The following is a 14,055-nucleotide window of genomic DNA, read 5'->3' on the forward strand; positions in this document are numbered from 1 at the left end:
GAAGGCGGAGGTAAATCGATTGTGTTAGGGAAGAGTTTTCAGGGGTACGCAGAAATATTAATGTGAGGTAAAAAAAATCAATCATCAGATCTTTATGAATGGGATAGCAGGTTCTAGGGGGCCAAATGGCCTACCCCTGCTCTTCGCTTGGATGCTCACAAATACGGTTTGAACACATTTCACAGATCACCTCATTTTACCACCTCACAGAATTACACAATCTCTGTCTCATTGCACTGAAGTCAGCCATATCTGAATCTAGAATCCTCAGAGATGAGATTTTTCTCTTTTATTTTTCTCCATCTTTCTCTTTTCAACTGCTAAACTCAATCATATGATTAGTATTGAATAAATGTTGGAACACTTTTGAAATTCATTCCTTTTCTGAGTTGCATTGTCCTTTTTATCCCGTTCAGGACAGTGCCTCCAACAGGGCAGAACTCCAGGTTAGGCCACACTGGATCCGTGGTTCATGGCCCTGGAGTGGGATTTGCCTCTGAGGGAGAAGGTGGTGAGGTCATGGGTGCTGCATGTCAAGCAACACCAGAGACTATTCTGATTGGCACATGACAGCTCTTTGAGGATGTTGGTGGGGCTTCTTCCAGCGTACAGTGTCCAGTTCTGGTCGCTCTGTTATAGGAAAGATACTATTTAGCTGGAGAGGATTCAGAAAAGATTTACCAGGATGTTGCCAGGAATGAAGGGTTTGAGTTATAAGAAGAGGTTGGATAGGCTGGAGTGCAGGAGGATGAGACCTTACCGAGGTTTATAAAATCCTGAGGGGTATAAATAAGGTGAATGAAAGTTGTCTTTTTCCCTAGGATGGGGGATTTCAAGACTAGGGGACATATGCTAAGGTGAGAGAAGAGAGATCTTAAAAAAGGACATGGGGGCAATTTTCTTTAAACAGAGAGTGGTTCATGTGTGGAATGAACTTCCAGAGGAAGTGGTGGGTTTAGGTACAGTTACAATATTTAAAAGGCATTTGAATAAATACTTGAATAAGAAATGTTTGTAGGAATTATGGGCCAAGTGCAGGCAGGTGGGATGAGTTTATTTTGAGATTATGGTCGACTTTGACTAGTTTCTGTTCTGTATGACTCTATGATCACCGTGCCTATACCCAATGTGCACTTAATCCTCCATTTTTACACTGAGTTTACAGCTGCAACAAAGAGACAGAACACAACTTCCACGAAAAGTTTAAATCCTCTCCTATTTTTATTCTATCTGTTATGTCCCTATTGCCGACGTACCTTCCATGTCATTGTCTCTTTGCATGGAGGTGGTTTCATCATTAATAACTACACCAACTCCATCTTTGTCATTTTTTTGGATTTTCCTAAGGAATGTTCAAAAAGAGGTATACTCAGTCCTGGTTTCAGACTGTCCTGTAGCTGTGTCTCAGTAATGGCTCCCATGGTGATTGCTTAAAATTAAGAGGTCATCCATTTAAGACACACGAGTCAAAATGTTTTATCTTTGAGTCTTCAGAGTTCTCTTTCTGAAAAGACAGTGGCAGCAGAGTTCTTGAATATTTTTAAGGTAGAGGGGGATCAAGCAGTTGGGGTGAAAGATTACTCTACATTCCTGCTTAACCCAAAATCAGAGCAGCCATGTTCTTACTGAATGGCAGATCAGTATCAAGGAACTGATATGAACATAAGGACTAGGAGCAGGAGTAGACAATTCAGCACTTTGAGCCTGCTCCGCCATTCAATATGATCATGGCTGATCTTATCTTGGCCTCAAAACCATTTTCCTGCGCATTCCCCCTCACACTTTACTAATTAAAAATCAATCTCCTCAAATGTATTAATTGTCCTGGAGTCCACCACACTCTGGGCAGTGAATTTCACAGATTCATGACCCTTTGAGAGAAGCAATTCCTCCTCATCTGTTTTAGCTCAAAATTATGACCTCTCATCATAGATGGACCCACAAGGGGAAACTCTCCTGCTCCTAATTCACATGGATAATCCCTGGAACGGAAGGATTGGCTTATGAGCTAAGGCTAAACAGGCTGGGACTCTGTTCACCGCAGTTGAGAAGAATGAGGGGAGATCTCATTGAAACACAAGATTAGAACATGGAACATTACAGCACAATACAGGCCCTTCGGCCCTCAATATGTATGTCTAATGCCTATTTAAATGCCCTTAACGTCGACAAGTCTATCGCTGTTGCAGCTAGGTCATTCCATACTAAGCTCGGAGTAAAGAAACTACCCCTGATATCTGTTTTAAATCTATCATCCCTCAATTTAAATCTGTGTCCGCTTGTGTTAGCCTTCACCATCTGAGGAAAAAGGCTCTCTGTCCACCCTATCAAACCGTCTGATTATCCTACATGTCTCGATTAAGTCACCTCTCAACCTTCTTGTCTCCAACGAAAACAGCCCGAGTTTCCTCAGCCTTTCCTCGTAAGACCTTCTTTCCATACTAGGCAACATCCTGGTAAATCTCCTCTGAACCTTGGCCAAAGCTTCCACATCATTCCTATAATGCGGTGACCAGAACTGTACGCAATACTCCAGGTGCGGCCTTACCTGTGTCTTGTACATGACCTTGTGGCTCCTAAACTCAAAACCCCTGCCAATAAACACCAACACCATATGCCTCCTTAACAACCCTATCAACCTGGGTGGCAACTATCAGGGATTTATGTACCAGGACACCGAGATCTCTGTGTTCATCTACACTGTCAAGAATTTTACCATTAGCCCAGCACTCTGCATTCCTGTAACTTCTTCCGAAGTGAACTACCTCACACTTTTCCGCATTAAACTCCATTTGCCACTTCTCAACCCAGCTCTGCATCTTATCAATGTCCCGCTGTAACCCACAACATCTTTCCGCACTATCCACAACTCTGCCTACCTTAGTATCATCTGCAAATTTACTAACCCATCCTTCTACACTCGCATCCAGATCATTTATAAAAACGACAAACAGCAGTGGCCCCAAAACAGATCCTTGCAGTGCTCCACTGTTAGGTGGCTCCAGGATGACCATTTCCCATCAACCACCACCCTCTGTCTTCTTTCAGCAAGCCAATTTCTGATCCAAGCCACTAAATCACCTTCAATCCCGAAACTTTTTATTTTGTGCAATAGCCAATCATGGGGAACCTTATCAAACGCCTTACTGAAGTCCAGATATACCACATCAACTGCCTTACCTTCACCCACATGTTTTGTCACCTTCTCAAAAAACTCAATAAGATAATTGATGCATTACCTACCTTTCACAAAACCGTGTTGACTATCCTTAATCAAATTATTCCTTTCCAGGTGGTTATAAATCCTATCTCTTATAACCTTTTCCTACACCTTACCCACAACCAAAGTAAGGTTCACTGGCCTATAATTAACAGGGTTGTCTCAACTCCCCTTCCTGAACAATGGAACAACATTTGCCATCCTCCAGTCTTCTGGCACTACTCCTATTGACAATGATGACATAAAGATCAAAGCCAAAGGCTCTGTAATCTCCTCCCTGCCTTCCCAGAGAATCCAATAATAAATCCCATCTGGCCCAGGAGTCTTATCTATTTTCAAATCTTCCAAAATTGCTAAATTCTCTTAAGGGGCCTGACAAGGTAAATGTTTCCCCTCATGGGAGATTCTGGGGCCAGAATTAAGGGGCATCATTTTAAGACTAAGATGAGGAAGGATTTCTTCTTTCAGAGGATTGAGGGTCATTGGAACTCCAGGTGCGGTGGCCCTTCTTCAGAACTGATTGCAGCTGAGAAAATGTTGGTATATATGCTAAAGGAGGAGGGGTGGGAGTGGAGATAAACCTAGACAGAGAGAAAAGCAGAGAGTGTGGTGCTGGAAAAGCATAGCAGGTCAGGCAGCATCTAAAAAGCAGGATAGTTTTATCATGGACTTTAGCAAGGCAAGGTTCCCCATGGTCGGCTCATGGGATGGGATATGGGGAGATTTGGCTATCTGGATTCAGAATTGGTTGGCTGACAGAAGGCAGAGAGTGGTTGTAGATGGAAAGTATTCTGCCTGGAGGTCAGTGTTGAGTGGTGTCCCGCAGGGCTCTGTTCCTGGGCTTCTGCCCTTTGTAGTTTTTATGAATGGCTTAGATGAGGTGGTTATGGGGTGGGTTAGTAAATTTGCAGATGACACAAAGGTTGGAGGTGCCATTGTTAGTATCGAGGGCATTTGCAGACTGCTGCGCGACATAGACAGGATGCAGAGCTGGGCTGAGAAATGCAGATGGAGTTCAACCTGGATAAATGCGATGTGGTGCAACTCAAATACTGAATATAGGATTAAAGACAGGATTCTTGGCAGTGTTGTTCAAGTACATAGATCCCTCAAAGTTGCCACCCAAGTGGATAGGGTTGTTAAGAAAGCATATGATGTTTTGGCTTTCATTAATAGGGGGATCGAGTTTAAGAGCTGCGAGGTTTTACTACAGCTCTACAAGTCCCTGGTGAGACCACACTTGCAATATTGTGTCCAGTTATGGTCACCCTACTATAGGAAAGATACAGAGGCTTTGGAGAGGGTGCAAAGAAGGTTTACCAGGATGCTGCCTGGACTGGAGGGTTTGTCTTACAGAGAGGTTGACTAAGCTCAGATTTTTCTCTCTGGAGAGAAGGAGGTACAGAGGTGACCTGACCGAGGTATACAAAGCAATGAGAGGCATGGATAGAGTCAATAGCCAGAGACTTGTCCCCAGGACAGGATTGACTGGCACGAGGGGTCATAGTTTTAAGACATTAGGAGGAAGGTATAAAGGGGACAGAGGAAGGTTCTTCACGCAGAGAGTTGTGAATGCATGGAATGCGTTACCAGTGCTGGTGGTGGAAGCAGAGTCATTCGGGACATTTAAGCGACTGCTGGACATGCACATGGAGAGCAGTGAATTGAGGGGTGTGTAGGTTAAGTTACTTTATTTTACACTAGGATTAATCCTCGGCACAACATCGTGGACAAAAGGCCTGTTCTGTGCTGTACTTTTCTATGTTTACATTAGCAATGGGCAGGGATAGGTATATACAGCAGGGAAAGAGATATAACTGGGGGAAAGGCAATTATGATGCGATGACACAAGATTTAGGATGCAGGGGATGGAGAAGGAAACTGCAGGGGATGGGCACACTTGAAATGTGGAGCTCATTCAAGGAACAGCTACTGTGGGCCCTTGATAAGTATATACCTATCAGGCGGGGAGAGGGAGCTGTGGTTTAATGAAGAAGTTGAAGCTCTTGTCAAGAGGAAGGAGGCAGCTCAATTAGGGGGCTTGAGAGTTATAAGTTAGCCAGAAAAGATCTAAAGAGAGGGCTAAGAAGAGCCAGGAGGAGACATGAGAAGTTGTTGGTGGATAGAATCAAGGGAAATACTAAGGCGTTCTTAGAAGTATATCAGAATGTTGGGAGTTACAGAAGGACATAGATAAGATGCAGAGCTGGATGGAGAAATGGCAAGTGGAGTTTAATGCTGGTCGCTGAGCTGGAAGATTCATTTCCAGATGTTTTGTCACCCTACTAAGTAATATCTTCAGTGGGCCTCAGGCGAACAATGCTGGTAAGTCCTGCTTTCTATTTATGTGTTTGGGTTTCTTTGGGTTGGTGATGTCATTTCCTGTGGTGAAGTCACTTCCGTAGTCTCACTACCTGGAACACCAACTTACAGACTGGCCAAGGAGCGACATCAAACACTAAAACACTGAGTAGAAGCTCACGCCACTCCATTCACTCCACCCAAGGTTTCCTGAAGACCATCAAAGGCACATAGATAGATGAGGATGAAATAATGGTCTCCTTTGATGTGACAGCCCTGTTTACATCTATTAACATTAACCTGGCCAAGGAAACACTGACTACACTATTAGAAGACCCAAAGACACACACACCAAACACCACCAACTTCATCAGTAGGTATAGTATCATCAAGCTAGTGTACTTATGCCTGACCACACACTTCACCTTCAACAACAGAACCTACAGACAAACTAATGGAACACCCATGGGATCTCCAATATCAGGGTCCTTAACAGAGGAAGTAATGCAGAGACTTGAACAAACAGCTTTGCCAAACATCCAACCCAAACTTTGGGTCCGCTACATTGATGACACCTAGAACAATGAACAAAGAAAATTTACAGCCCAGGAACAGTCCCTTTGGCCCTCCAAGTCTGAGCCGGTCCAAATCTACTGTCTAAACCTGTCGCCCAATTCCTAAGCATGGACGGGTTGGACCGAAGCAGGGTCTGTTTCCATGCTGTACATCTCTATGACTCTACTCACGCTACTGTCCAGGCGCATCTTAAATGAACCTATCTTGCCTGCCTCTACCACCTCCACTGGCAACTTCTGTGTGAAGTACTTGCCGCATGTATCCCCCTTAAACTTTTCACCTCTCACCTTGAAAGCGTGACCTCTTGTTATTGAATCCTTCACCCTGGGAAAAAGCTCGTCTCTATCTACCCTGTCTACACCTTTCATGATTTTGTAAACCTCAATTACGTTCCCCCTTCAATCTCCTTTTTTCTAATGAATATAAGGATGCCATGAAGATATCTGTCAGGGCCCCAGCCATTTCCTCTCTCGGTTCCCTCAGCAACCTGGGATAGATCCCACCCGGTCCTGGGGATTTGTCCACCTTAATAACCTCTAGCCTTGCCAACATACCTTCCCTAAGTATGCCAACGTGATCCAGACTAATCAAACTTCTATCTCTAATCTCAACATTCATCATGTCCCTCTCCTCAGTGAACACTGATGCAAAGTAATCATTCAGAATCTCATCCATTCTCTCAGGTTTGACACACAGCCTTCCTTCATTATCCTTTAGTGAACCAATCCTTTCTCTAGTTACCCACTTGCTTCTTATATAAGAAAATGCTTTGGCATTCTCCTTAATTCTGCTTGCTAAAGCTATTTCATGACACCTTTTAGCCTGCTTGATTCCTCGTTTAAGACTAGTCCTATATTCCTATGATATTCCTCCAGGGCCTGTTTTGTTCTTAGCTGCCTTGACATAGTGTACGCTTCCCTTTTCCTCTTGGCGAGTCGTACGATTTCTCCTGTCATCCACGGTTCACGAATTTTGCCTTTCCTATTCTTTGCCTTCAACGGGACATTCCTGAAGAAGGGCTTATGCCCGCAACGTCGATTCTCCTGCTCCTTGGATGCTGCCTGACCTGCTGCGCTTTTCCAGCAACACATCTTTCAGCTTCAAAGGGACATGCCTATCCTGCACTATCTTTAGCCTATCTTTGAAAGCCTCACAGATATCAAAAGTGGACTTCCCTTCAAATAACTGCCCCCAATCCATATTTCCCAGCTTCTGCCTAATTTTGATATAATTGACCTTGGCCCAGTTTAGCACTCTTCCCTTAGGACCATTCTCATCTTTGATTAGATTAAATTAGATTAGATTACGTACAGTGTGGAAACAGGCCCTTCGGCCCAACAAGTCCACACCAACCTGCTGAAGCATAACCCACCCAGACCCATTCCCCTACATTTACCTCTGCACCTAACACTACGGGCAATTTAGCATGGCCAATTCACCTAACCTGCACATTTTTGGACTGTGGGAGGAAACCGGAGCACCCGGAGGAAACCCACGCAGACACGGGGAGAATGTGCAAACTCCATACAGTCAGTCGAGTATTCTAAAACTTACAGAATTGTGGTCACTGTTCCCAAAGAAATCCCCCACTGCAACTTCTACCACCTGTCCTAGCTCGTTCCCCAATACCAAGTCCAGTATGGCCCCTTCCCTCGTTGGACTATTGACATGCTGTTCTAGAAAACTCTCCTGGACGCTTCCTACAAATTCTACCCTATCCAGACCTCTGACACTGTGTATCCCAGTCAATGTTGGGAAAATTAAAATCTCCCATCATCACTACCCTGTTGCCTCTACATCTATTCATAATCTGTTTACCTATTTGTTCTTCTACCTCACGCTCACTGTTGGGAGGCCTGTAATACAGCCCCAACAATGTAACTGCATCCTTCTTATTTCTCAGCTCCACCCATAATGCCTCACTACCTAAGCCCTCCATAGCGTCCTCCTTTAGCACAGCCGTGATATCGTCCCTGACCATCAATGCAACTCCACCCCACCCCACCCCGTCCTGTCTGAAGAATCTATATCCTGGAACATTTAATTGCCAATCATCATGCCCTTCCTTCAGCCAAGTCTCTGTGATCACAATAACGTCATACTCCCAGGCACCAATCCAAACCCTAAGTTCATCTGCCTTACACACTATACTCCTTGCATTAAAGTAGATACATTTCAGGCCACCAGTTCTTTTGCGTTCATCTGCTCTCTGCCTATTCTTCCCTTTATTAATATTATCTTCATAATTCTTACAGTCTCCAGTCTCCACCTCGCTGCCTAATTGTCTTCTCTTCTGGCTCCCAGCCCCCTGCTACATTAGTTTAAAACCTCCCCAACAGCAGTAGCAAAAACTCCCCCAAGGACATTGGTTCTGGTCTGGTTCAGATGTAGACCATCCATTTTGTAATAGTCCCACCTTCCCCAGAACCAGTCCCAATGTCCAACAAATCTGAACCCCTCCCTCCTACACCATCTCTCAAGCCACGTGTCCATCCTGCCTATTTTTTCATTTCTACCCTGGCTAGCACATGGCACTGGTAATAATCCCGAGATCACTACCTTTGAGGTCCTCCTCTTTAACTTCTCTCCTAGCTCCGTGAATTCTTCTTTCAAGACCTCATCTCGTTTTTCACTTATATCGTTGGTGCCTATATGCACCAAGACAACTGACTGTTCACCCTACCCTTTTAGAATACTCTGTAGCCGATCAGTGACATCCCTGACCCAATCACCTGCGAGGCAACATACCATCCTGGAGTCCTGTTTTCGGCCACAGAACCACCTATCTACTCCCCTCACAATAGAATCCCCTATGACTGTGGCCCTATGAGTCTTTTTCCCACCCTTCTGAAAAGTAGTACCATGATCTCTGCTGCCCTCTCCTGGTGAGCCATCTCCCTCAACAGTATCCAAAACGGTATACCTGTTTTGGAGGGATATGACCATAGGGGATACCTGCACTGCCTACCTACTCTTTTGCTGCCTTTTGGTCAACCATTCACTGTATCCCACTGACTTTTGTCATCAATAAATGAAACAAATTAGAGGAAATCTTCAAGACCATCAATAATACTCTTACTGGCATAACATTCACTAAAGAGGAGGAAAACAACAACTAACTGCCATTCCTAGATGTCACAGTACAGTGAACAGCCAATGGGGAACTTCAAACCAGTATCTACAGGAAAACAACACATATGGGCCAAATATTGAACTACAGAAGCAATCATCCCAAAACCCACAAACAAAGCTGCATGAGAACATTATTCCAAAGAGCAAACACACACTGCAGCACAGAGGAACTATGCAGAGCAGAGGAAAATCACTTTTACCGAGTATTCAAAAAGAATGGGTACCCAATGAACACAGAGCCCCTGCTATTTCCACCTTTGCCTCACTGGGCAGCTTAGGATACATTTCATCCAGCCCTGGAGATTTATTTACTTTTAAGCCTGTCAGAACACTCAGAACTTCCTCTCTGTTTATCCTGACATAAAGTGTTCATTTGGAACCCTACCTACATCCTCTGGCTCTCTACACAAATTACCACTGTGGTCCTTAATGGGCCCTACTCTATTCATCTTTTTATCCTGAAAGTATTTGTAAAATCTCTCTGGATTTTACCTGCCATTATTCTTACATGCCCCCTTTTTGCTCTCCTCATTTCCTTGTTAAGTTTCCCCAGCACTCCTCGGCATCCAAGGATTTGTTGGTCCCACCCTTTATCTTCATTGTAACATGACAGCCCTGTACTCTCCATATCACTTTTCTAAATGCACCTCACTATTGTGACACAGATTTACCCGAAAGGATCTGCTCCCAGTGCTCTCTGGCCAAATTCTATCTGATCTTATTAAAACCAGCCTTCTCCCAGTTTTGGTCCATCTTCGTCCTTTTCCATAACCATCTTGAATCTAATGGAGTTCTGCTCCTCCTCCACAGTACCTCAAACACTTGCCCGGCTTCATTGACTAAAATTAAATCCAGGACTGCCCTCTCTCTTGCAGGGCCATCTACGTACTGGCTTAAAAAGGCTCTCCTGGATGCATTTTAAGAACAGTCCTCTCTCTAAACGCTTCATGCTGTGACTACGCCTAGGAAAGAGAAAATCCTCACTATCATTATCCTAATACTTTACGCTTCCCAAAAATTTGCCAACATATCCGATTTTCACCTTCAACAACATAATCTACAAACAAACGGCACACCCATGGGATTTCCGCTATCAGGATTCATAGCAGAAGCGGTAATGCAAAGACTAGAACAAACAGCCCTACCAACCATCAAACCAAAAATCTGGGTCCGCTACATAGATGACACATTTGTCATCACAAAACGAAACAAGATAGAAGAGACATTTAACATCATCAACAATACCCTCACAGGCATACAGTTCACCAAGGAGGAAGAAACCGACAACAAACTCGCATTCCTGGACGTCACAGTCGAAAGAAAGGACAACGGAGAACTACAAACCTGCGTATACAGAAAACTGACAAACACTGACCAAATACTCAACTACACCAGCAACCATCCCAACACACACAAACGAAGCTGTATCAGAACACTATTCCAACGAGCCACCACACACTGCAGCACAGATGAACTTCGGAAAACAGAGGAGAACTACCTATACAACGTATTCAAGAAGAACGGATACTCAAAAAATACAGTCTGCAGATTCCTCAAGAACAAACCACGACAAGCCGACCAAACACAGCCAGAAACCCTAACCACCTTACCATACATCAAAGAAGTTTCAGAAATGACATCCAGACTAAGACCCCTTGGAATCCTAGTAGCACACAAACCCACCAATACTATCAAACAAAAACTAACAAACTTAAAAGACCCAGTATATCCCATGGACAAAACCAACGTCATCTACAAAATTCCTTGCAAGGACTGCCACAAACACTACATAGGGCAAACAGGAAGAAAGTTAGCCACCAGGATACACAAACACCAGCTAGCCACAGAAAGACACGACCCTCTCTCCCTCATAGCCCTACATACGGATGAAAAACAACATTTCGACTGGGACAACACAGCTATCCTGGGACAGGCTAAGCAAAGACATGCCAGAGAATTCCAAGAGGCCTGGCACTCCAACCACAACGCCATAAACAAACACATAGACCTAGATGCCATCTATCAACCCCTCAGAAAACGAACAGGAAATGACATCACCACAAACCCCAGGAACCCCATCCAGGAGAAAGATACAAATAGAAAGCAGGAGACAACAGCTTCGCTTCACTTGGAGGTCGCCACTGATGATGTTACCTAGCCAGGTAATGAAACGTCCGGATATCAAATCTCCAGCTTAGCGAGCAAACCTACACCCTAAACCTCAACTTGAGCCACAAACCTTGCAAAAATATCTGATCTTCTACTTCTCTTGGACTGTTGGGGACCAGTAGTGCCCGCCCTGTAATGTGATTGCACCTTTCTGGATTTACATGGTTTCATTTGAAGACCCCTGTACAATACCATCCCCCCTTACTTGTAACAGATTCCCTGATCAATCCAGCCATGAATTCATGTGGTTTAAACTCCTATTTCTCCACTCACCAGCATGTGGCACCAGAGTAATTCAGAGATTACTACCCTTTCTATCTCATCTACTTCCCAGCTTCTTTAATGCTGTTTGCAGGACCTCATTCCTTTTCCATACATACATCATTGGTCCCAATACGTTCTGTCAGTCTGCCCTCTCCCTTCAGAATGTCCTATAGCCTTTCAGTGACATCCCTGAGCCTGTGCGTATTTAACTGGTTGTTTTGTTTCCAGGACAATAGCTATAGTTAAAGAATATTGCACTGGCTGTGCAGCACTGTGGACAGGGTGATGATCGGGCAGTTTCTTACCTGCTTACACTGCAGGACACAACGATATACAGAGAAATACATGCCATCTGTGGTCTGGAAAAGAACACGAAGGCTTTGCCGACCTCGCTGTTTCTCTTCTGCAGGAGGAACCTCATCCACGGGACTGAGAACATTCTGGATGCGGTGGTAACGCAGCTGTTCCAACTCAGCGTCAGAGTGCGAGTCCTCAGACTCAGAGCCTGAAATACTGGAGATCTCACCTGAGAGAGAATGAAATAAGCAAATAACAGGTGTCTGGGACAATCACTGTCTTGCAGTGGACAAATGAGCAATGCCCTGGACAGGGTGTGACACAATAAAGCTCCCTCTACACTGTCCCCATCAAACACTCCTACCACAGATTCAACACAAGATCAGACACAGAGTAAAAGTCTCTGCCTCATTTCCTGGGAAGGTTATCAGTAAACATCAGATGGAAACTGATTTGAGTAATGAATCTGGTACCTGCTATTTTCTCAAACCTCTCTGCGGTGACTGGTTGAGCCGCAAGCAGCCTTCGTCTCAGGTTAAACCTGTGCCAGTCCAGTTTGTAGTGCTCCTTCTAGAAAGAAGCAGAGAGGAAACTGTATTAAGTAAGCAACAAAGTTAACAATCAAGTAGCTGAGAAAGACACTTGTTGCTCCTTGTCAAATACGCCATTACTCTATAAGACTTGAATCAACTGAATTATGTCCTCTTGGCAATCAAGGTGTAATCATCTCCTAATTGAGGCGGGTGAAACCCAGGGTCCAGAAGTTGATATCAATAATCCAGAGGCCCTGAGAATGCTCTGGGAACATGGGTTCAAATACCATCACAACTCAGCTGGAATTTGACTTTAATTAATAAATCTGAAATTCAAATCTAGCTTAAGAAATCAAAAGAGAAAATGCTGGAAAATCTCAGCAGGTCTGGCAGCATCTGTAAGGAGAGAAAAGAGCTGATGTTTCGAGTCTAACTGACCCTTTGTAATTTGCTTTTACCTAGCTTCAGAAATGTTTGTTTATTAATTAACATGGCATTAGTGCACGCTGCGCCAGCATGCATCGCTCATCTCTAATTTTCCAGAGTGTAACATGGGAATTAGGCTTTACTGTCACGTTTATTGAAGTACAGGGAAACAGGAGTACAGCAAAACGTTTAAAATGCCGCCCATCTTAGGTACAAAATCTTGCTGTGAGTACAACCATGGGGAGCACACTGTCATCATTTACCTGATCCTCTCGGTTCTCGAAGTTGCACTGACAGGCGGAGCAGTACATCTTGTCGGAGATCTCGAGCAGTACCCGTCCTTCACTGACCACATCGTCGTCTACATTAAAAATGAATCATTCATTATTTCATATACTTTTATATGTTATAGCAATCCAACTTTCAGCCCACCCACATGTGATTATCCAGTTGGAGCCTCTTCCCCTGCTGCTTCCCCAGTGAACTGTATTAATTCCTCTTTGAACTCTCTGTTCAACAGCCTTTTGTAGGACATGAGTGGGTCTTTATCCATCTCCCTGTCAGGCTAGACATTCCCTAGTTACTTGTTGTATAAGTAAGTTATTGTGCCCTTTAAACTGCTTGTGCTAATCACCTCAAGTCGATGGTTCAAGCTCTGGTTCCCAATCCTTCAGCCAGCTAAAAAGCAATTTCACTTTATTGACTGTCCCCAAGTAGTTTGAGGTTTTAAATTCCTCCAGCAAATCTCTTTTTAACCTCACTTCTCTAAGAACTAGCATCGAACTATACAATCCATTAAATGGCTTGGCAGTTTTGTTTTCAAAATCATGAGGGGCCTGGACAGAGCAGGTAGTGAGAAATTTGTAAACTGGTCAAGGACGAGGGAATAGACTTAAAGTGATTGACAAAAGACATAAGCTTGAGGTGAAAACACTATGTTTTCACACAGGGAGTAGTTCGGCTATAGGCAGTCAGTTAGCTTGATTACTAGTTAGTCATAGTGGTTAAAGAGCAGAGCTGAAAAAAGCACAGCAGTTCAAGACACATCAGAGGAAAAAGGGAGTTGACATTTCAGGCCAGAACCTGTTATAAGCTTAGGGTCATCATTGCAATAGTGTGGGTTCAGTTCCTGCCCAC

At 44.0% G+C, this 14,055-nt stretch overlaps 1 protein-coding gene across 3 annotated transcripts in view; it reads right to left on the reverse strand.

Moving 5' to 3' along the window:
• ankzf1 (ankyrin repeat and zinc finger peptidyl tRNA hydrolase 1) overlaps nt 1-14,055 on the reverse strand; it is a 68,721-nt gene extending 54,666 nt beyond the window's left edge. Inside the window, exons 1-4 of one of the 3 annotated variants that reach the window (XM_043694409.1) lie at nt 13,553-14,055; nt 13,182-13,279; nt 12,433-12,529; nt 11,968-12,188 (exon numbers count right to left, since the gene is read on the reverse strand). In XM_043694409.1, coding sequence (XP_043550344.1) covers nt 11,968-12,188; nt 12,433-12,529; nt 13,182-13,229 — 366 coding nt within the window. In that variant the 5' untranslated portion in view covers nt 13,230-13,279; nt 13,553-14,055. The remainder of the gene's footprint in view (nt 1-11,967; nt 12,189-12,432; nt 12,530-13,181; nt 13,280-13,552) is intronic. The other 2 variants (XM_043694410.1, XM_043694408.1) reach the window with 2 other exon arrangements.

Source organism: Chiloscyllium plagiosum, chromosome 7 (genome assembly GCF_004010195.1).
Source record: "Chiloscyllium plagiosum isolate BGI_BamShark_2017 chromosome 7, ASM401019v2, whole genome shotgun sequence".
NCBI lineage: Eukaryota > Metazoa > Chordata > Chondrichthyes > Orectolobiformes > Hemiscylliidae > Chiloscyllium > Chiloscyllium plagiosum.